Source organism: Diabrotica virgifera, chromosome 2 (assembly GCF_917563875.1).
Source record: "Diabrotica virgifera virgifera chromosome 2, PGI_DIABVI_V3a".
NCBI classification, from domain to species: domain Eukaryota; kingdom Metazoa; phylum Arthropoda; class Insecta; order Coleoptera; family Chrysomelidae; genus Diabrotica; species Diabrotica virgifera.
This window is the reverse complement of record NC_065444.1, coordinates 112,270,025-112,292,465: the sequence shown is the minus strand read 5'-3', so window position 1 is coordinate 112,292,465 and position 22,441 is coordinate 112,270,025. Positions and strand designations below refer to the sequence as shown.

General features: G+C 33.4%; 1 protein-coding gene across 1 annotated transcript in view; it reads right to left on the bottom strand.

The window, feature by feature from the left end:
* Positions 1-7,664: 7,664 nt before the first annotated feature.
* LOC126880184 (solute carrier family 35 member F6) overlaps positions 7,665-22,441 on the bottom strand; it is an 82,120-nt gene continuing 67,343 nt past the window's right edge. Inside the window, exon 7 of the mRNA XM_050643959.1 lies at positions 7,665-11,615. Within this exon, the coding sequence (XP_050499916.1) occupies positions 11,442-11,615 (174 nt within the window). The 3' untranslated portion in view covers positions 7,665-11,441. The remainder of the gene's footprint in view (positions 11,616-22,441) is intronic.

Sequence of the window (22,441 nt, the reverse complement as noted above, 5' to 3'; positions counted from 1 at the left end):
ATTTTCTTTTTCCTGTGTAAAGTTACTAATTTTATTAGAAATATTTCTGAGTTAAAAACTGATAATTAATTTTATCGGAGACAAAGATTACAAAATTGTCAATTTTGAAAAACTATATTCATGCGAAAACCCAATAAATAATTTTAGACTATGATAGTTTATTAAATTTCAGTACACTTTTTTCCTGCGAAAACCCAATAAAACATGGCGTAAATTGGAAATTTATTATTAAGAACAAAAAGACGGTTAGAATGGGGCCCATATTTATAACGAAAAACAAAATCAGAGCTTCCAAGGTACCACAGCAAATCAATAGTAGCAAATTTAAATTTAATTGTACTAAAAAGTTGTCTGAAGACTATAGACACAAACTCTGTAGAAATTACTGGAGTCTAGTAGTAGTATAAATCTAATATAAATCTCTAGAAAATGTTTTATTTTGTACAATATAACTGTCAATATGAGAAGATATTGGTTTGAATTAAAAAAAAAACTACTCTACGCCATAAAAGGAAAAAACAAATCAAATGTATTGGATATCAAATTTAAAAACCGGTAATAAAATCGTAGATCGAATTCCAGACTTAGTGATGGGAGAACAATTGGAAGAAGAAGACATTTTACATTTTTATTTTCTAAAAAGAATGTAGATTCATTTTTTTTGTTGGAGTAATATACAGTTAAATCTTATTTTATAATTTAAAAAATTAAAAATAAAAACCAATAAAACCAAATGTTATACGCATTCAACGAGGTAAAACCCGATAAATATCACGTGTTATTATTTTTTGTAAATACGTTTTTATAAATTAAACTTACAATAAATTATTCTAACTAAACATTAAATTCTCTACCATTTGGCTATAACAAATGTTTGATTAAACTTCCTAGGATGATTTGAAAACTTCTTCAAACTTCCTAAAATCTTTAATCGCGATTATCTCGAAACAATGTTTTTGTTAGTTATCGGGTTTTCACTCGAACCCCTCGATATATCAACGGAGAAGTTTTTAATAACTTACGTTTTGCAGACGATACAGTAATAATGACGGATAATAACAATTATTTACAGAACGTAATGCAATTCCTTAGTGAATGCTGTATGAATACGGACTGAAGATTAATTCGAAGAAAACTAAATGGGCGATCATGACTAAATCAGCCGATGCAAACATCCAGTTGATTTTATTGAAGATACTGTAATTGAGAGTGTGGCTACCTACAAATACTTAAGAACGTGGATAACATAAAATGTAGACCAAACCAAAGAAATTAAGACACGTATTGAAAAATCACGTGCATCATTGCACGCTCATAGAACTATTCCTAAGGGCGCTTCGGTGTTACGTGTTCTCTACTTTTATTTATGGCTTGGAAGCGTGGACACTAATGGCAAAAATAATCATTATCACAACTTATTATACAAGGTAAAATTCGGGAAAAGCGAAATGAGGGAAGACGAAGAATATTTTGGCTTAAAAACTTAAGGGAATGGTTTGAATGCGGTAAAGCAGAACTATTTATAGCGGCAGTCAACAGGGTCCGCATAGCCATGACGATTTCCAACCTTCAATAGAAGATGGAACTTGAAGAAGAAGAAGTATGCATTTTTTGCTACATTTCAGAACGTCAGAACCTTTAGTTAAAAATTTTTCGAAAAGGGGGAACTCGTAGTTGTGGAACTCGGGAACTAACAATGCTAACAGAACAACGTTATAAAAGTGCTGATAGGTATAGTAATGAGCCCTGAATGCGTTGATGCAATCATTTTTATATATTTATAATAATTTCCTTTAAAGTTCATATGCCATTTTGATCATGTCATCTTTTGTCGTAGGGCACTGAAAAACGAATTTCTACTAACAAAATTGGTATTATTCTGTTCGGTGCACTAACATAACAAATCAGGTTTTTTCATAAAATCCTAAAATTACTGCTATATCAGTTTTTTATGTATGTATTTATTTTTTAGACACCAGTAATTCCATATCCGATAGTACGGAATAAAAAAACGAAAAGTTCCAGATACGCAAGCAGACTTCATGATACTTTGCACTTTAGTTCTACAGGCAAACGCATCCGTTCACTCAACGATTTTGGAGAAGTTGGCATCAACATTTCACGTGAATTGACGTAAATTGAACAATTTCAAGCGAGTTATATTTTGTTATTTAAATTATATTTTATTAAAAAATAATTTCGACTTTTATTTTATTTACTACTTACTTACTCCATGTCGTTACATACCTTCGTGTGTGTGCAGAACGCTTCACAATTGTTAAATGGACCTGGTGAATATATCTTGTTCTTCACACAAGACGGGAACCAGCTTCTGTAGTGGTTGATTACGTAGACTCGTGATTGTCTATGTCGAGTCGAAGCAATGTGTAATTCGGAGTTGAAATGAGCAATAAAACGGTGAGGTAATTATCTTATTTTATAACACAAACACTATTTACAATCGCTGTACAATAATAACTGTTACGGGGTTTAATACAAACCATACATACATTTTGCTATGTATTACGAATTGAAAGTAAAGTAAAACGCGATTATGAGAGAGTGAGCGTATGCGTGATAATAAGAGAGATGAATAATTCACGCGAATAACTGTTTAGTAATATGTAATGAGAAATGTGAACCGTGAATTAAGAATGTATTGTCATTCGGGAGACTACATTCTGAGTTGTACTAAGACGCGACCGACTATATCTGAGGCTGATTGGTAACTAACTGAGAAAACTGACTAAAAACAATAAATCGTCTTTCTTTAGTCTTTTACAAATTTTTAATTAATTAAGGTTTTTATAGTAATCATCATCATTCTCTTTGCCTTATCCCTATGCGGGGTCGGCTTCCCTAATTGCATTTCTCCACACAATTCTATTTTGGGTCATATCAATGTTAATCCCCTTTACCAACATGTCCTGCCTTATCGTCTCCCCCAGGTCTTCTTTGGTCTACCTCTCCTACTCCTTCCAGGAATCTGCACTTCAGCTATTCTTCGTATTGGTTGATTAACGTCTCGACGTTGAACATGACCAAACCATCTTAACCTATGCTCTCTCATTTTGGCATCAATTGGTGCCACACCTAGACTTCCCCTAATATACTCATTTCTAATTTTATCCTTCTTTGTCACTCCACTCATCCATCTAAGCATTCTCATTTCCGCCACATGCATTCGTTGTTCCTCTTTCTTTTTCACTGCCCAACATTCAGTTCCGTACATCATAGCCGGTCTTATGGCTGTTTTATAGAATTTTCCCTTCAGTTTCATTGGAATTTTTCTGTCACACAACACACCACTCACTTCATCCATCCAGCCCTAATTCTACTGCATGCATCTCCATCTATTTCTCCATTACTCTGTAATACCGATCCTAGGTACTTAAAACTATTGCTTTTCACAATCATTTCACCATCCAAAGATACCATTTATTTTGTAGTAACTCCATCTTTAAATGAACATTCCAAATACTCTGTTTTTGTCCTAAGTTTTAAACCTTTTTCCTCCAGAGCTTGTCTCCACTGTTCCAGTTTTTGTTCTAAGTCTCTTTCACTATTTCCTACTAACACGACATCATCAGCATACATTAAGCACCATGGAATTTCACCCTGTAGTTTCGCTGTTATCTGGTCCAAAACTAATGAGAATAAATACGGACTAAGCACAGAGCCTTGGTGCAATCCTACTTTCACATGAAATTTATCAGTCTCTCCCATACCTGTCCTAACACTAGTCGTTACTCCCTCATACATATCCCTCACAATCTTTACATATTCACCAGGGACTCCTTTCTTATTGAGTGCCTACCACAGAATCTCTCGAGGAACTCTATCATATGCTTTCTCAAGATCAATGAATACCATATGAGCGTTTGTTTCTTTACTCCTGTATTTTTTCATCAACTGCCTTATAATGAAAATTGCATCTGTTGTTGATCTACCCTGCATAAAGCCAACTTGATTCTCGGATATTTCGGTCTCTTCACGTATCCGTCTATCAATTACTCTTTCCCATATTTTCATGGTGTGGCTAAGCAGTTTTATAGCCCTGTAGTTTGTACATTGTTGTATATCTCCCTTGTTTTTGTAAACAGGTACCAGTATACTGCTTCTCCATTCGTCTGGCATTTGTCCAACTTCCATAATTCTATTAAATAGACCTGCTAGCCACCTTGTTCCTGTCTATCCCAATGCTCTCCATACTTCCCCAGGAATATCATCTGGTCCTACCGCTTTTCCTTTCTTTATTTTTTGAAGCGCTTGAGCCACTTCCTCGTTTGTTATTTTGGTGACCATTGCTGCTACTGTCTCCGTTGATTCTACAGGCTGCCTGTCAAATTCTTCATTTAATAAGCTGTCAAAGTACTTTCTCCATCTCTTTTTGACATCCCTTTCGTGAACTAGTATTTTATTGTTTTCATCTCGGATACATCTAATCCGATTAAAATCTTTTGCTTTCTTTGCTCTCTGTTTGGCTATTTTATATATCTTCGTTTCGCCTTCCCTGGTATCAAGTTGATCGTATAGGTTTGAATACGCTTCTGCTTTGGCTTTTGCTACTGCTACTTTCGCTTCCTTTTTCGCCACCATATAGTTTTGAAGATCTGTGTCGGATCTGGTTTCTTGCCACTTTTTATATAATTTTATCTTCTCTTTTATTTTTCCTTTTACTTCGTTTGACCACCACCAAGTCTCTTTATCCTCAAACTTTTTTCCTGACGTTTTCCCAAGTATTTGAATAGCAGTCTCTCTAATACTACTGGCCATTTTTCTCCAAATTGTATTAGGGCTTCCTTTCATGTTCCAACATTTTTTTCTACTATTCTTCTCCTGAATAGACCCTCTTTCTCATCTTTTAGCAGCCACCACTTGATTTTTTGTGGTCCTGTCCGATATTTTTGTTTAGTTTCGCTTTTTAATTCGATGTCCAGAACACGCAGCTTATGTTGTTGGCTTACTGTCTCACTAACTATTACCTTGCAGTCCTTGCATTCACGTATGTCTTCTTTCCTTATCATGAAGTAGTCTATTTGGGATTGATGTTGTCCACTTTTGTAGGTAATAAGTTGAGTTTCTCTCTTTTTAAAGAGTGTGTGAACAATCTCCATATCCAATGCTGTTGCTAATTCAAGCATGTCATCTCCAGCTTCATTTCTAGTTCCAAAGCCTAATCCCCCATGTATTGTTTCATATCCTGTCTTGGTTTGGCCCACATGTGCATTGAAATCACCTCCTATTGTAACTTTCTCATCTGCTGGAATATCATATTCAGTACGTCTCCTAATTGGTCATAGAAAGCTCTTCTTTCATTCTCACCCAGACCTGTTTGAGGAGCATACACACACAACATTCAATACCTCTTTATCAATTACAAATTTCACTGACATCATTCTATCACTCGTTCTTACAACTTCTACTACGTTATCTTTCATTTCATTATCAGCAATTATACCAACTCCATTTCTAGTGTTACTACTCCCTACATACCACAATTTGTATCCTTCACCTAGTTCTTTCGCCCTTTGTCCTTTCCACCTAGTTTCTTGAATACAACCAATTTGAACTCTTCTTCGTTTGAGCGCATCCACTAACTCCAGACTCTTACCTGTAAGACTACCAAGATTCCAGGACCCTATCCTGATTTTTCTAACCTGTAATGGTGTTCCCCCTGAGATAGTCCTCACCCGGAGTTCCGAACGGAGGCTCATTTTACTTCCGGAAAATTTTACCTCAGGAGATGCCATCATTTCAGTATAAGTTTTTTTATAGCGTTGGAGGTCTTTTCATTATTATGGCCTGAAAAGATTTTTTGGATATTTGATGCCTGAATGCCTTTTCTATCAGCACCATACCCTGCCCTGCACGTTTAGCCAATACACCACCAATGCAACCAAAGTGCAGTATTACCCCACACCCGCCTGCATTTTTCTGTATAGGCCAGGATCCCTACTGTAAGGACTGCCCTATAAGCCAATGTATTGTTGCCCGTATCCCGCCACTAGGAGGCACGTACTTTATTCGGGACACCGCATTATATATTAAGTTTTTATAGTAAATAAAACCTTTAATTTCGATGGTAATATCTAAGAACCCAATTATATGTAAATTAGCAGTGGACGACCATATAATCGAATAGGTAATGGATTGTAGATACTTGGGTGTGGAAATATCTAGCGACAGGCATCTGTGGCAAGAAACAAAACAGCAGACAACGAAAGCAGCGAGAATGGTTTCCTGAGGAATATAATTTGGCGGAACAAATATATGAGCGAAAGCAAAGTCCGCATTTATAAGAAATGTGTTAGACCCATACTGACATACGCAGCTGAGACAAGGGCCGAAACAACAAAGACCAAACAAATAATTAGAACAGAGATGAAAACCCTAAGATCCATAAGAGGTATCACATTCAGAGATAGAATACGAAACGAAAACACATTGAGAGAGCTAAGCGTTCAAGATGTAGTGAGATGGACAGCACGACGACGCATGTGGAGAGACCACGTAGATCGAATGGACCCTGAACGTATGGCGAAATGGGCGAAGACACAGAAGCCCAACACCAAGCGGCCCATAGGAAGACTCAAAAAAACAATTGTACGAGAGCCGGAGCTCCGGATCGCAGCAGACACTGTAACAGAAGAAACAGGACATAGTCCTATTAAAAGAAGAAGAAAACCTTTAATTTGGTCGGCTTTTAGCGATTCGAGGAAATCTGTTAATCTAGATCGGAGTTCCTAATCTCAGCGGTGTTTTTATGAAGGCTAAAACTGTGAGAAAATAAGAAATATATTAAAATCGGTATTTGCTTTCAAGCGTGATAGTCTTCGAGTCAAAGCTTGCGAAAATGCCGACGGATATATTTTATGGTATTAATTTTATGGCTTTTCTCATATTCGAGTTACTAAAAGGGACAGAAAACTGACAGCGAGCCGAAAACATGTGTGTTCATTTGAGAAATGGTCAAAAATACGATAAATTATATATATATCGAGATCGTAAAAGCAAGAATTATAATTATCGATATGATCCAAGGTTTGTAACAGTGTGTTTTAGCCGACTCGACAACATGCATTCTTCTCTGTCTTGAGCAATCTCCATCCAGTTCTCCACGCCCATAGTTTTCAGGTCTCCAGCTATATTATCTATTTATACTCACCGCTGTCGAGGGCGTCCACGTGGTTTTCTTCCCATACCAGCCTCGCTGTTCTTTCGTCAGAATGTCTTTTGAGGTGCCCTGCCCATTTTAGTCTTCTGGTTGCGCTGATTGAATATATACTTTAAATAAGCTCGGTGATAAACAACATCCTTGTTTAAGCCCTTCTGCTATTGGAAATGCTTCAGCTATAAAGTTTCCTTCTTTAATGACACTTTTTGTATATATTTGCGATAGCATCCAAATACTCTCTACTGAGACCTACTTTCGTCAATGAAACAGTTTTTTCAACGGTACCGTATCGTATGCCTTCCGTTTTTCGATTACCTGCTACAGAACGAATATATTATTAGTGCACCATCTTAGTGCACGAAATCCATTTTGTTCTTCCATTTCTTCATATTCTGATTCTATTCTTTCTTTTATTATTCGACCGTACAACCTCCCCACTGAGCTGGTAACAGTTGCCATCCAGTTTTAATAATTATTAACAAGAAACTTGAGCGTCAATAGTTTTATTGAATTAAACAATAACAATATAAAAATCACATTCCATGTTCAATTATAACACAATTTTAATGTCAGTCAGAGATTACTACCCAACAATTATTTATTCTCATTATATACACTAATATGAGTCATAAATCTGTATGACTATGATTTAAAATTATAATTAAAATAAAATATGTTAGAAACAGTGAAAAACATAAGTTGTTAAAAAATAAAATATCCAATAAGTATGATACATCAAAGTATGCTGTGATTGTGACTAAAAATTAAATAAAAAATATGTACCTAAACCACAGATTACTTTAACAAAGTTTGACTTTAAACATCAAACACAATAAAAAAATGTGTCTATTAGAACCTAGAGTATACAGTGATGAGCGCACTAATAATCGGCAAAATATCGCAAAAGATGGAAAACATAATACATTGCGAAATAAACTAGTGGAGGTGGAAAGTATCGTTATAAACATATAATTAATTAACATTACATTACATAGTTTCCCACCTTTGAACGTCTGTGACAGGAGTATTTTATAAAATTCTACTGTCACAGTGACATTTGTCATACTGCTTTGATAAAAGGTGGGAAATTATGTAATGTAATGTTAATTTATACATTTATAACGATAATTTCCACCTCTACTAGTTTCATCTTTTTTTGTTTCGCAATGTATTATGTTTTCCATCTTCTGCGCTATTTTGCCGGTTATTAGCACGCTGATCACTGTATAATATGTACATGTGTTAAGTAAGACAGTATAAAAAAGTAGGTCTCGTATGGTAGACCGAAGAAACATTAGACAGAATAATATAATCTGACTTATATAAAATCAGTGACATACAGTGATCAGCGCGCTAATAACCGGCAAAATATCGCAAAAGGTGGAAAACATATAAAGTTGTGAGATAAAAAGAAATGACACCAGTAGAGGTGGGAAATTTAGCGTTAAAAACCTATAAATTTACATTCTATTTATTGTTTCCCATCTTTAGACCTATCAGAGGAGTATGTCAACTAAAACTGTCACTGTCACAGTGGCTGTTGCCAAACTCGTCCGATACGTCTAAACGTGGGAAAAAATTAATAGAATATAAATTTATAGGTTTTTGTCGCTAAATTTTCTATCTCCACTCACTAGTTTTATTTCTTTTTATTTCACAACCTAATATGTTTTCCATCTGTTGCGTTATTTTGCTGGTTATTAGCGTGCTCATCACTGTATATGAAACAAAAGATACGTATAACACACAATCGGAGAACATCAAAATTAACCGAGGAATACGGCAAAGTTGCATTCTCTCTCCATAGGGCTTTTCATCGATTGTCATTTGTTTCGAGCTTCTGTCATGTGTCACATAATATTAATATATCTACATCATACGTCTTTGGTTTGTATCATTGGTATATGCCAATAACGTATGACGTAGATATATTAATATTATGTGACACATGACAGAAGCTCGAAACAAATGACTGTGAATGAAAAGCCCTATTGCTATTTAACTTGTACTCAGAAGTTATTATGCAAGAGGTACTGGACAACGAAACAGCTGGCGTTGTAGTAAACGGAATCTTAATTAATAACTTGAAGTATAGGGCTTTTCATTTATTGTCATTTGTTTCGAGCTTCTGTCATATGTTGTATAATCTGTGTATAATATATTAATACACGGATTATACGACATATGACAGAGGCTCGCAACAAATGACTGTGAATGAAAAGCCCTTTTCAGATGACACCGTGTTAATGGCAGAGAATATTGAAGATTTACAGAGAATAGTTAAAAAGTTTATACGGCAAGTTTACATTATGGCTTAAATAGGAACTCAGATAAATCTTTACTAAGAAACCAAATGGTAACGTCCAACTTATTATTGTCCAGAATATCTGATGAGTCTGTAAATATAAATAAGTACCTTGTAACTATAACAAATGGGAATAAAGATTTTGCAAAGCAACTAACAACCAAAATTGAAATTGCACGTAACTCATTTATGAACCTGAAACACTTTTTTTGCAATAGAACTTTAATTGTCGACATAAAAATGCGCATGCTTAGATGTTATTATCCTCCTATCTGTTGTGAGCTTCGCTGGTATCGCCAACTAGCGGATTTACTATACAACTTGGGTTGGAAATTTAAAGAGAAAATGATTGCGAAAATAGCAAATACATAATTGTTTCAAACTTATTATTTAATTATCACCGTGTAATATTTTTTACAACGTAAAGAAGTAATTTGTAATCTATGATTAATATCAGTAAGTCCAGAATTGTATTATTCATTATGACTATGTTTTTTAAGATTTTGCTTATAATTTTGATGTTATATTGACGTCTGAATATTAAAAAATATTATTTTGAAAAAAAGTAAAATTATACTTACTAAATACTTAAGGGAATGTAAGAAATGTGTTTAGTTTGAAAATTGCCTTGAAGCATCTGTTATTCGGCAAGCATAAATTTTACAAATACCGTACAATACTTTACATAATTATACGTAGGTTAAAAAAAGTGTGTGTACTTTGTACGCACGTAGGACGTTATACTTCTATTATACGATTTTAACGAAATATATTTTAAACAGTTTATTTGCATTTTATTTAAACTATAATTTTAATACTTAATACTGGAATTAGTTTCCAATTTTAACGGTCCGATTAGATTCATTCTTTCTTGGTTCCGATAGTTTCACAATTATAGTGTAGATGGTGTAGAAATATGACATGATCTATTTTAATAGATTAATAATTCTTATAGAAAGTTTAAAAAACAACATTTCAGTATTTGAAATATATTTAAGGTAAAATATATCCCACAGCTTTGGCCAACTAGTATTTTTAATTATTATTTCAATGTTTTAAATTCACTTTCACATGTCATTCTTTCAATGTTTGCTTTTTTAAAATTGAAGGTTATGTTTACTTAGGTACTTTTTTCTAATTGCATCAGTACATTTTTGTCGTTGAGCCACTTTATGCTTAGCGACAGGAAATCTGTAGACTACACAGTTACTGTTGTAACCAGTATTTTGACAATATTTGATACAACAACTTTCGTAAGCCATGTAAAAAAATGTATGCAACTCTTATGCAGAAGAACGTTAAATTCCCAACCTAAGTTCACTGACTTGCCACTACTGGCGCTCATGAACTTTAAATATCACCTTTACCTACGAGCTCACAGAGGATACTAGGAGGATAATAACTCCTTAACTAAATATTGAAATAAAGATACGAAAACTACCATACCTTGGGCACATCATGAGAGGAACAAAATACCAGCTTTTGCAGAGTATTATGCAGGGAAAGATTTTAGGAAAGCGTACCGTTGGAAGGCGGCAAATGTCATGGAAATCTCAAGGTTATGAAGATCGCCAACATTCGAAAGAAGACGACACCTTAAGGAAGAAGTCACTTCTATCATTACTTAGGGTCAGAAGGAGGTTATCCGCCTTTTGATTCAAGTTAAAACTAAGTGCTTGTATATTACGTACTTCATCTGATCATTTCAGTTAAAACCAGTTCACATTTTTACTCATTTATCAGTAAGTCAACAAGCTGTGCACTTTACGTCAAAAATTTAATATTATTTTACTTGGTTCTATTTATATTAAAAATAGCCTGCATATTTATTAATAACTAGTTAATTAGTTAATTACTGAGTATAGCACGAAACTAACTTTTAAATCAAAATATTGTCAATCACTTTAGCCATTATCATTTTTCACTATTTCCAAATCAATACAAATCTATCATTTTTATTCAGGGTTCAGTATCCTCGGCATTTCTATTTTCTATTATTTCTTCCTCCATTGAATTATACCTTCTGCTAGTGAATAACGATTTTATCTTAAGGAATATCTTAATGAAGATCGCAATGGGTGAGATGCCATTGTAAAGACACATTCCCATAATCAGCAGGTTAAATCCAAAAAGCTAAAAAAAAACCAAAATATATAATGTCAGCGTTTTACTTTACAATTATTTAGATATACACAGCTGGAAATCTAATTTACCAGTGTTTTATTTTAATTTTTAACTTAATTCAATATCTCTTATCTACCAAATTTTTATCTTAACCACTAAAGGGTACCCCCGTTAAGATAGGCAAAATGCCCTCACTACCAAAATTCAATTTTTTTCATTAATTTACATTTTATGGGATTAAAAAATAAGACTCAGCGTAATTTTAACCATCCACCCAATCACAAAAACGTAATTTTTTGGTGGGATGCAATCAATTTAAAAGAAAAAAATGATTTTATTAACGTTTCAACGTCCACATCAGATGTCGTTGTGGAAATACAAAATATTAATAAATTAAACAAAAATGTTGTTGCTTAGTAAAGAATTCTCTTAGTAATTTAATTTAATCTCACTCATTTATATCGGCAATTCTAGTGATGTAAAAAAACGTGTTTTTTTTAATTCTAAAAAAAAAACGGAAAAAAAAAACAATAAAAAACGTGTTTTTTTTGTTTTTAATTGTTTTTATTAGTTTCTCAACGTAATATTAACAATATCAATATTAGGAGTTGTTTGTAAGCCTAAAAATCACCCAATATTTCAATATTATATCCAAAACATCTAGAAACTCAGTGTTTGACGTTCCTTTTTAAAAAATATTGAAACATTAAACCCTTACTGCCTTTATCTATTATTTTTTTACGTCGTTGCTTTTGGGAAATCACCGAAATTTACCAGGACGCTCGTATTCGTTGGCGCCGAGAAAACCGGGGAATTACCGATTAGCTTTTGCAGGTGTTCTGTTGTTATTTTGTGATTTACTTGCCTTGTGCCGGAAATATTTGTGTTTAGTGCTTATTTAAGTGTGTTTAAATAAATTAATTATTGTTAATTATATTTTCTGTGTTTTATGATAATAAATTATTTGTTACCTACTGTAGTGACATTAGTGACAAAAACTGAATGTTTATAATGTCTTCGAATTCGAGTTCTTGTTCTTTGCGGGAATCACGGGGAAGGAAAAGTTGCAAAGTAAGTTCCCTGTTTAAAATGCTAAAACATAGAAAAAAAAACTCCTCAAGTAGAGTGTACTTTTTGTACACTTCAACTATCAAAAAATGGGACACGTTTGTTGGAACATATTAAAAAATGCCTAAAATGTCCAGAGGAAGTTAAAATAAAGTATGGAGTGACGGAGAGAAAACAACGAAACATTGGACTATTACAAACAATACATGAAAAAAGGGAGGAAAAAGTTAAAGGTATGTACCAAAGCTCTAAAAATATTTCCAAATTTCCCTCTTCTTTATTTAGTAGAAATTCCTAAAGATAACCTTACTTTACAGACTTATTTTTAAATTTAATAAATTTGGGAATTTTATTTACAGAAAAACCGAAATCACAATCTAAAGAGGTGTCCGCATTCATGGATAAAATGACACCTGAACAAAAAGTAAAAGCCGATGAACTGCTTAGCCTGGCTATCTATTCAAGTCAAGCACCACTGGCTTTAGTAGAAAATATACAGTGGCAGAAGTTGTTTAAATTTCTCAGACCTGCTTATCAGATACCAACCCGACACCTTGTATCAGGCCCACTATTAGACAGTGAGCACCTATGTGTAAAGGCTATGGTTTCGGAAAACATTGGTAAGATTTAAGTTTTACCATATTTATTAAAATTTATTGTTTCGGCCCTTACTCTGTGAAATTCTGCGTAATAACAATAAATTAAATATTTTTTAGAAAATCCACAAATTACATTAGTTTTAATAATAATCTAATACGGTTCCAACCGGTTTCGATGCCATTGCATCATTACCAAGGAGTGTTGTACAAAATGATGTAATTTGGCATCGACTCCGGTTGGAACCGTATTAGTTCATTAAAACTAATGTAATTTGGGGAATTTTGGAATTTTTAAAAAAATATTTAATTTACTGTTATTATATTTATTAAAACATTCGACAATATATAGGCGAGCCGCTGTAAAATTACCACTGAACAACGTACTACGGACGAAGTTTAACAGGAAAGACCTTGAACAGCAACCAGATGCGGTACAGTGTTGTACCACACCGTCCGTCGTATATATTTCAGTAATTTTAGAACGGCCCGACTTTAATATAAGTAAACCTACATTATGCTAGTAGGTTAAAAATAATTATCTCTTTACTTTAAGCTGGAGCACATTCTGTTGGACTAATGGTGGATGGATGGTCCAATATTAGGAACGAGGCTGTCCTAAACTTTGTTGTAACAACTCCAAAGCCATTCCTTTTTAAAATTATGCCCACAGGCACTGCACCTCATACTGCAGAATATATGGCAAAAACCCTTGGTGCAGTAATACGTGAAATCGGTCCCCGAAAGGTATTTGGTATAGTCACAGACAATGCAGCAAACATGAAAGCTGCTTGGGCCTTGATTGAAAATGATTTTGATAATAACATTTTTACCTATGGATGCTTTGCTCATTCTCTTAATTTAATATTTACCGATCTCAAAAATTTAACAAGTCTGAAATCGTTTACTGCCGAGGCTGTTGCCCTTACAAAGGCCATCCTACAAAGCCACATATTATCTGCGTGGGTAAAGGAAAAACAAAACGAATTAAAAATAAGTTGCAGTCTTAAACTCCCAGTGCCTACCAGATGGGGATCATTAGTTCTTTGTCTACAATCATTGCTTGCTAACAAACAAATAATAAAAAGGATGGCTATCAATGAAGAAGTTGAAAAGGCAGTAAGCAAACACCCATCTTTAAAAAAAAATGCTCTAAGCGATATATTTTGGGACCGGGTACAAGGATACATTATGCTTCTGGAACCAATTGCTAACACAATTACCTCTGTAGAAGGTGACACACCAACGATTTCAAAATGTCTGCATTTATTTAAAAAAATGGTTAACACCTCATTAGAAAATGTCACTAAAAGTCCATTGTTATCCAAAGAGGAAGCAGATACAAGGGCAATTTTTGAAAATCGGAAGAAGTTTGCTATTTATAGTGTTCATTTTGTAGCTAACCTTTTGGATCCAAAATATCGTGGCTGCGAACTTAGCTCAGATTAGATGGTAAATTTTTTTTAGGTTATAGTGGGTTTTATTTATATTTATATTAATTTTTTTATTTAATGTAGACTGATGCGACAGAAGTCATATACAAGGTAGCACAGAAGATGCCAGATGTCGATGAAGCAGCCGTCTTAGCTGACGTTGTCAATTTTATTGCAAAAGAAGGACTATTCAAAAAGGCTTTTCTATGGAATGAGGACACAATTGCAGCTATCAGCCCTATTGCCTGGTGGAGTGGTCTTTGCTCAAATACCGCACTCTCCAAGTTGGCGATTCGTTTTCTAGAGTTGCCAGCGACATCAGCAGCATGTGAAAGATCCTTTTCTTCATATTCGGGAATTCACACCAACAAGAGAAACAGGCTGACCAATACTCGAGCGTCAAAAATCGTGTATGTGGCTCATAATTTAAAATTAATGGCTGAACTACAGCCAAGTGAATCATCCAGTTCAGAATCAATTGCTGGCCCTAGCTTCACAGTCAATCCTGCATTAGAATCTGAACCGGAACCAATGATAATATCCAATTCAGATCAGTCGGAGTCTGTCTTTGAAAGTGATGAAGAGGAAGCTTCAGAGTCTGAAGAAAATGCAGATAGCGACGGGACGGATCAGTGTTCATTTAAGGGATTCGGTTAATTAATTGAACCTTTTCAATCATTAAGACGTTGTTTTTTTTATTTGATAAATTTTTATTACTTATTTTGCTTTGATTTTGCAAGTTAACGAATAAACTCTTCTTATTTTGTTTATACCCATGGTCTTTTTATTTAAAGGATTTATACGAAATTAATTATGAAACGAAATAATACTTATTTTGTTATAAAATTATACAGAATATTATATTTATTATATGTTTTTGTCATTAAATAAACTGTACCCACTTAAAAAATCAAAATAAAAAAAAAACGAAAAAAAAAACAAAAAAAAACGAAGGCTTCGTTTTTTTTGAAATAAAAAACGGTTTAAAAAAAAAAAAACGGTACCGTTTTTATTGGTTACATCACTAGGCAATTCAGACATATTTATACATTTTAAACTAGAAGACTTATATAAATAAATAAGTCAGATTAAATTAAATTATTAGAAGAATTTTTTACTAAGCAACAATATTTTTGTTTAATTTATTAATATTTTGTATTTTGACAATGACATCCGATGTGGAGGTCGAAACGTTAATTAAATAATTTTTTAGTTAAAATGTAGCTTATTTCCCATTTAGAATAGTTCATTACACAGAACAACATCAATTTAAAAATTGCAAAAAATTTACACGCATAGTTGAGGCTTTTACAAAACATGTCTATTTTTATAGACCCGTAGGTTGAGTGTATACAGGGTGTAACAAAAATACAGGTCATAAATTAAAGTTCATATTCTGGGACCAAAAATAATTCGAATGAACATAACTTACCTTAGTACAAATAAGCACATAAAGAAAGTTTCAGCCCTTCGAAGTTACAAAATAAAAATCGATTTTCTCGAATATATCGAAAACTATTAGATTTTTTATCGAAAATAGACATGTGGCATTCTTATTGCAGGAACATCTTAAAGCAAAATTATAGTGAAATTTGTGCACCCCCTAAAAATTTTATGGGGCTTTGTTCCCTTAAACCCCCCCAAACTTTTGTGTACGTGCTAATTAAATTATTATTGTGGTACCATTAGTTAAATTCAATATTTTCAAAACTTTTTTACCTCTCAGTATTTTTTCGATAAGGCAGTTTTTATCGAGATGCGGCTTCTTTTTTAATATGTTTACATACAAAATTTATGGAGGTTTTGTGCCTTTAAACCCCCCAAATGTTTGTGTACGTTCCAATAAAACTATTATTGCGGTACCATTAGGTAAACACAGTGTTTTTAAAACTTTTTTGCCTCTTTGTATTTTTCCGATAAGGCACCTTTTATCGAGATGTGGCTTCCTTTTTTAATATGGTTCAAAATGTACCTAAAAATGCAAATCATAAATAAATTTTTATATTATTACAAAGTCTCCATAATCGTACTTAACCATATACAAATATGTGGTGGATTTGACAAATATTCAACATATCTCGATAAAAAATGACTTTTCGAAAAAATACTAAGAGGAAAAAAAGTTTTTAAAACATTGTGTTTAACTAATGGTACTACAACAATAATTAAATTGGAACGTACACAAAAGTTTGGGGGGGTTTAAAGGAACAAAACCCCCATAAAATTTTTAAGGGGTGTCCAAATTTCACTATAATTTTTTCTTAAGATACTACTGCCATAATAATGCCAGGTGTCCATTTTCAATAAAAAAATCTCTAATAGTTTTCGATATATGGGAAAAAATCGATTTACATTTTGTAACTTCAAAGGGCTGTAACTTTTTTTATGTGCACATTTGTACTAAGGTAAGTTAGGTTCAATCGAACTATTTTTGGTCCCAGAATATGTGATTAAATTTATGACCTGTATTTTTGTTACACCCTGTATAATCTCAAAAAACTTTTTTAAGCGTATAGGTAACTTTTTTTTGGAGATGTATGCAGGTCTATTTTTTTTATTTTGTGCATATTATGAAAAGCTATATTCCTAATTTCTTTCAGATTTTTCCGTAAGGTGCGACACACTAAAAAATTCGAAAAACTGGTTTTTTAGGAGTTTTTGGGGATTTTCCGCATTTTATAGACTTCAAATATTTTCCCATATTTAATTACGGATCCGAAACATGGACAATGAAATCGGACAACAGAAAAAGGATTGACGCCTTTGAAATGTGGTGCTGGAGAAGAATGCGTCGGATCTCATGGACGGATCACAGAACAAATCACTCAATCCTCCAAGAGCTTAATATTCAGACTCGACTTTCCTCTATTTGCCTCTCCACCGTCTTAAAATTTTTCGGCCATATTGCAAGAAGAAGTGATGATAATCTTGAGAGACTTATAATTTCGGGAAACGTTGAAGGGCGCAGAAGTAGAGGTCGCTCACCTACTCGATGGACGGATCAAGTACAGAAAGCCAGTGGAAAAACATTCTCTGAATCCATGAGGAAAGCTCAGAACAGAAGCAGATGGAAAGAGATAGTTGCTCGTATTATAGGGAATCACGACACTCAGCAATGAGGAAACGACTGAGGAGGAGGAGGAGGATAGACTTCAAAATAGATCAGATCAAGGGTTTTTTAATAGGTTATATATAATTTGAAGTAACTGAGTTCTTTAGGGCAAAACAAAAATGGGAGAAACCATGTTTAGATCCCCAAAAAAGATCTCCCGAAAACCCTCAGGTTTTAAGGGGATTTAACGTGTTCCCCTATTTTTAAATGTCCTAACACAGTTTACCTATTTCAAATTATATATAACCTATAAAAAACTTTGATCTGATCTATTTTAAAGTCTATAATATGGGGAAAATCCCCGAAAACCCCTAAAAACAGTTTTTGACAAAATACACAAAATAAAAATAACTACAGTCTCAACAATGCGTGTAAATATTTTGAATTTATTTGATCTGTGTGAAAGATATTGTAATAGAGAAATATTTATTCAATAAAAAAATAGAAAACAAAAATATTTTTACAAATTAGAAAACTATACTTAAATTTAAATCAAACGCTATGATAAAACTTTACTATAAAATGTCAAACAATATATTTTTGTCTGATTACATTGAATTTTACACGGCATTTATTGGTAATTTAGAGTTTTACCAACTACAATATATTGTCTTTAATTACAATTTTCAATAGAGTACCCTTTTAGTTTATTACTGTAGTAAGAGATGAAAACAATTATTATTTGAACTCAGATATAAAACTAAAATATACTTAACGTAATTTGTGACAGTAAAACTCAATTATAATTTCCTACTTCTAAAATAGTTATTTTATATGAAAATCTTCCTTATAGACTATTGGTCAAAAAATCTACACTTACATTTTGAATGTTTTTCTAAATTCTGTAGGTGCTAAGTGGTTTAAATGGGGAGAAAGTAAACATTAATAATAATATAAATCGTTCATTCAAAATACCAAAAAAGTAATAATGGAAAAAATAATAATAAATTAATTAATAGTGAAAAATGAAACAACAGAAAAACTAAAATTTAAATTTCCCACAGTTGGCTCCCCCCCCCCTTACATCAGCGGAGCATTTCAATAGGACTTTTCATTCACAGTCCAAAGACGTATGACGTAGATATATTAATATTATGTGACACATGACGGAAGTTCGAAACAAATGACAATCGATGAAAAGCCCTATACGCCTATGCAAACTTGCAATCAGTTGCTGAATCTGATCTTGAGGTATATGTCTTCATTCAACATTATTTTCAGCTCTTAAATCGTTTCTGGCAATGATTGCCTCTTTTTAATCATTTTCCCTAAAATGTCCCAAAAATGTTGGTATGTAATATGTTCATTAGGGTGCATCGAAAAAATAAAAGTTGGAAATGTTACATCTAATAGCGTGAAAAAGTTGCTAGTGTTATTTTTCAGCATATTAGTATTTTTAATTTTTTTTCTAAGCGAATTTTCTGCTCCCCAACGACCTTGAATTTTATTAAATATCTGATTTTTATGGAAATTTCAATTTATATTATTTGGAATAAAGTATGTGCTAACTCGATCTTAGATTAATTAAAGAAAACTTATAATGTTGTCAATTACAAATTTAAACGATATTTAAAGTTTTATTTGTTTTTTCAGTCTCCCCCACCCCTTTGAAATGTTCTGCTTCGTGAATGTAATTTTCACTTATGTTTGGTGCGATGCCCTACTTTGTTATTATTGTTGTTTGTAAATTAAAGATTTTTAAAATAGATAAACCAGGATCATGGTTAATAAAATCAAGATGTGCTGTGGACCTCCCCATCTTTGGGCAACCACCAAATATACCTAGCTAAAAATGTTTTACCGAAATACAAACAAGCGATAAAGTTTTGTGGTTGCAAGAGAATAAAAAACTCAGCAAGAAAGAGCAAGGATTTTCTGGTATTGCCGAACAGGTTGCAATTAAATTGGAGAAAATATGGAAAAAGGCTTTAATTCCAATAATTTAACATACAAGAATTATTCAGCTTTTAAAAGCCGATCATGACAAATATATGAAACTTATGAAACCAGTTAAGACCAGGCAAAACAGTGAATTTTACAAAAAATAAAATTCAATGCTTTAAGAACAAAAGTAGAACTATACGTTTCGATCTTGCAGCATGCAAATGCGACACTCTGATTAATTGTCTTTGTAGCAAATCTCAAAAAGTGCCTCTGGATGAGCGCGAATTTCTATTAAATCAAAGAGGTCCCAGAAAAATGGTGATAAGCTCGATTGATAGGGAAAACAAAAACAAATATAATCAGAGAGAACAACGATAAAAGGAGAAAGTTACCGACGCAAAGACAAAACTTTAGCTCAAGTAAAAAACAGTATCAAGTTTTATGGTCAATCGATCGTGGAACATAACACTTGTGCATGAGCCAGGGTGCAAATATTTCGGATATGGGTATCCGCTGTCTGGTATATCAGAAAGTATCAAATCCAGCTATTGCATGTGACGAAACAGTCGTAAATACGGCTAGTATTTAAGGGAGATGTAATACGGCTGTTAGAAGAACATCTTAAAAAATTGCGTCAGTGGTTTGTATGTCTGTGACATTCAAATGATCTACCTCTTGGACATCAAAAAAAGTTGGCCAGTGACCAAATCAAAAAACGTGAGGGTCTTCAAACTTTCTCCTATAAAAATTTTGATTCAAACGACTACTTTGAGTTAATTAACTAACAAGAATATCACCTTACAGAACGACCTATATTCTCTAGATTTTCGAGTGACAATCTGCGAGATTTTATTAAGAATCCTAACTTAGACCCTTTTAACATTGAGATTGAGAAATATCACTGCCACAAACAATGTGTAGAACGATGTGTCAAGCTTGTGACACAAGCTTCTCTAGCAGTTTGTGGAGCGTATTCGAGGATTCGAGCGTATGGATTTATAAAAAATCGAATTCATTCCAGAAAAACTATGCCTCACTTTAATGCTAAATCGGAAGACATCTCCGAATAGAATGCTTTTGCCATATTTTTTTTGTAATATTTATATACCTAATTTTGTACTTTGCTTTATATTTATTTTAGTACTAAAAAACTTGGGTGACTCTGGGAGACGGATAAGTTAGGCTATTTTGTTATAAAAAGAATGTTTCAGTATACTTTTCTTAAGTAAAATTTTTAATTGCCTTGTGAAACCAGAAAATATTTTCCAATTTAAACCGAATTTATTTATTCAAGTTCTATAAGGTATTAAATTTCCCTTACAAAAGAAATTCGCATATTAATGTATTTTTTCTAATTTTTAGTTGCCGTGGGGGGCAGAAAATATTTTTTTATTTCAACGCAATTTTACTAAAATACTAAACAGTGTGTTAGGCAACTTTTGTAAGCTATTACATTTTCGTTTCGAAATAAAAATTTTTTTCGTCCGTTAACATTTTTTCAAAATTTTTAATTGTCTTGGGGGGGCAGAAGATATTTTCCAATTTCGAAAAAATTTTACCAAAATACTTAACAGTTGATTGGGCAACTTTTGTGAGGTATTATTTTTCCATCGCAAAAAAAAATTTTTTTTTCGCCTTTTTCGATGCACCCTAATGTTCATGTCAGGATTACCAGCGGGCCAATCCAAAACGGGAATTCAGACAGTATTTAGGTAATCCATGACGATTCGCGTAGTATGTGGACGAGAATTATCCTGCATAAATAAGAAATTATCCCCCACCAAAAAGGGCGCAGGAGATAACATTCTCATCCAGACACTCTCGTATGTAACTTTCTGCTGCTAGAGTTCCATGTTCGATGAAAATTAATTCGATGCATCCGTTGAAAGAAATACCCGCTCATACCATAACATCTCTGGGTGAAATACACCCAGCGGTTCGCATTCGTCTGGAGATCGTAAGCATATCGGGACTCGTCAGAAAACATTACATTCCATTGCTGAACAGTCCAGTCTCTGTGATCATTCGTAAATCCAATCCTGTTAGTTCGATGAGCTGCTGTTAGTTTAGGGCATAGTATTGGCTTATGAACGTAAACCACTTTCATTCATGACTCTTCTTACAGTTCGTGCAGAAATATGAGTTCCTCGAGCTTCTAACAAACGACTAGCGAGAACATTTGACGCTAAAGAGGGGTTCCGTAATGCGGAAATCATTAAAAAATGTTCATCACGCTGATCTCTGCACCTTTTTCTGTCTGGTCCTGGTCTTCTAGTGTATTCTCCAATCTGACGATACTTCGTGAGAACTTCATGGTTGGTACTTTTTAATGGCATAGATATTAATCATTCAGCCATTCGCAATAATATTATGGTGTAATGTGTTATTTGAATAAATGTCTTGTTACTTACTAAAGTTGACTTCATTATCTTTACACAGAGATGCTTATTGTATCCGAATGTCTGCGGTCCCTCAGGTGGGTTTCCCGGTTTCCCACAATTTGCAACATATCGTATACTGAGGCCGTCTTCATGTAATGCCACAACTTTTGCATTATTTTCGGAAGTCACACTAACACGATTTGAAAACATTAATGAATAGTGATCTGAATTAATCAGAATAGACATGAAACTTATCGTAAATGCAGTAAAAAGTGCAAAAAATCTGTTGCTAGTAAACAAGACAACAGTGTCATTTTTTTTGCCAATTGTCAAAATATTGTGTTGATGGTGATGCGATCAT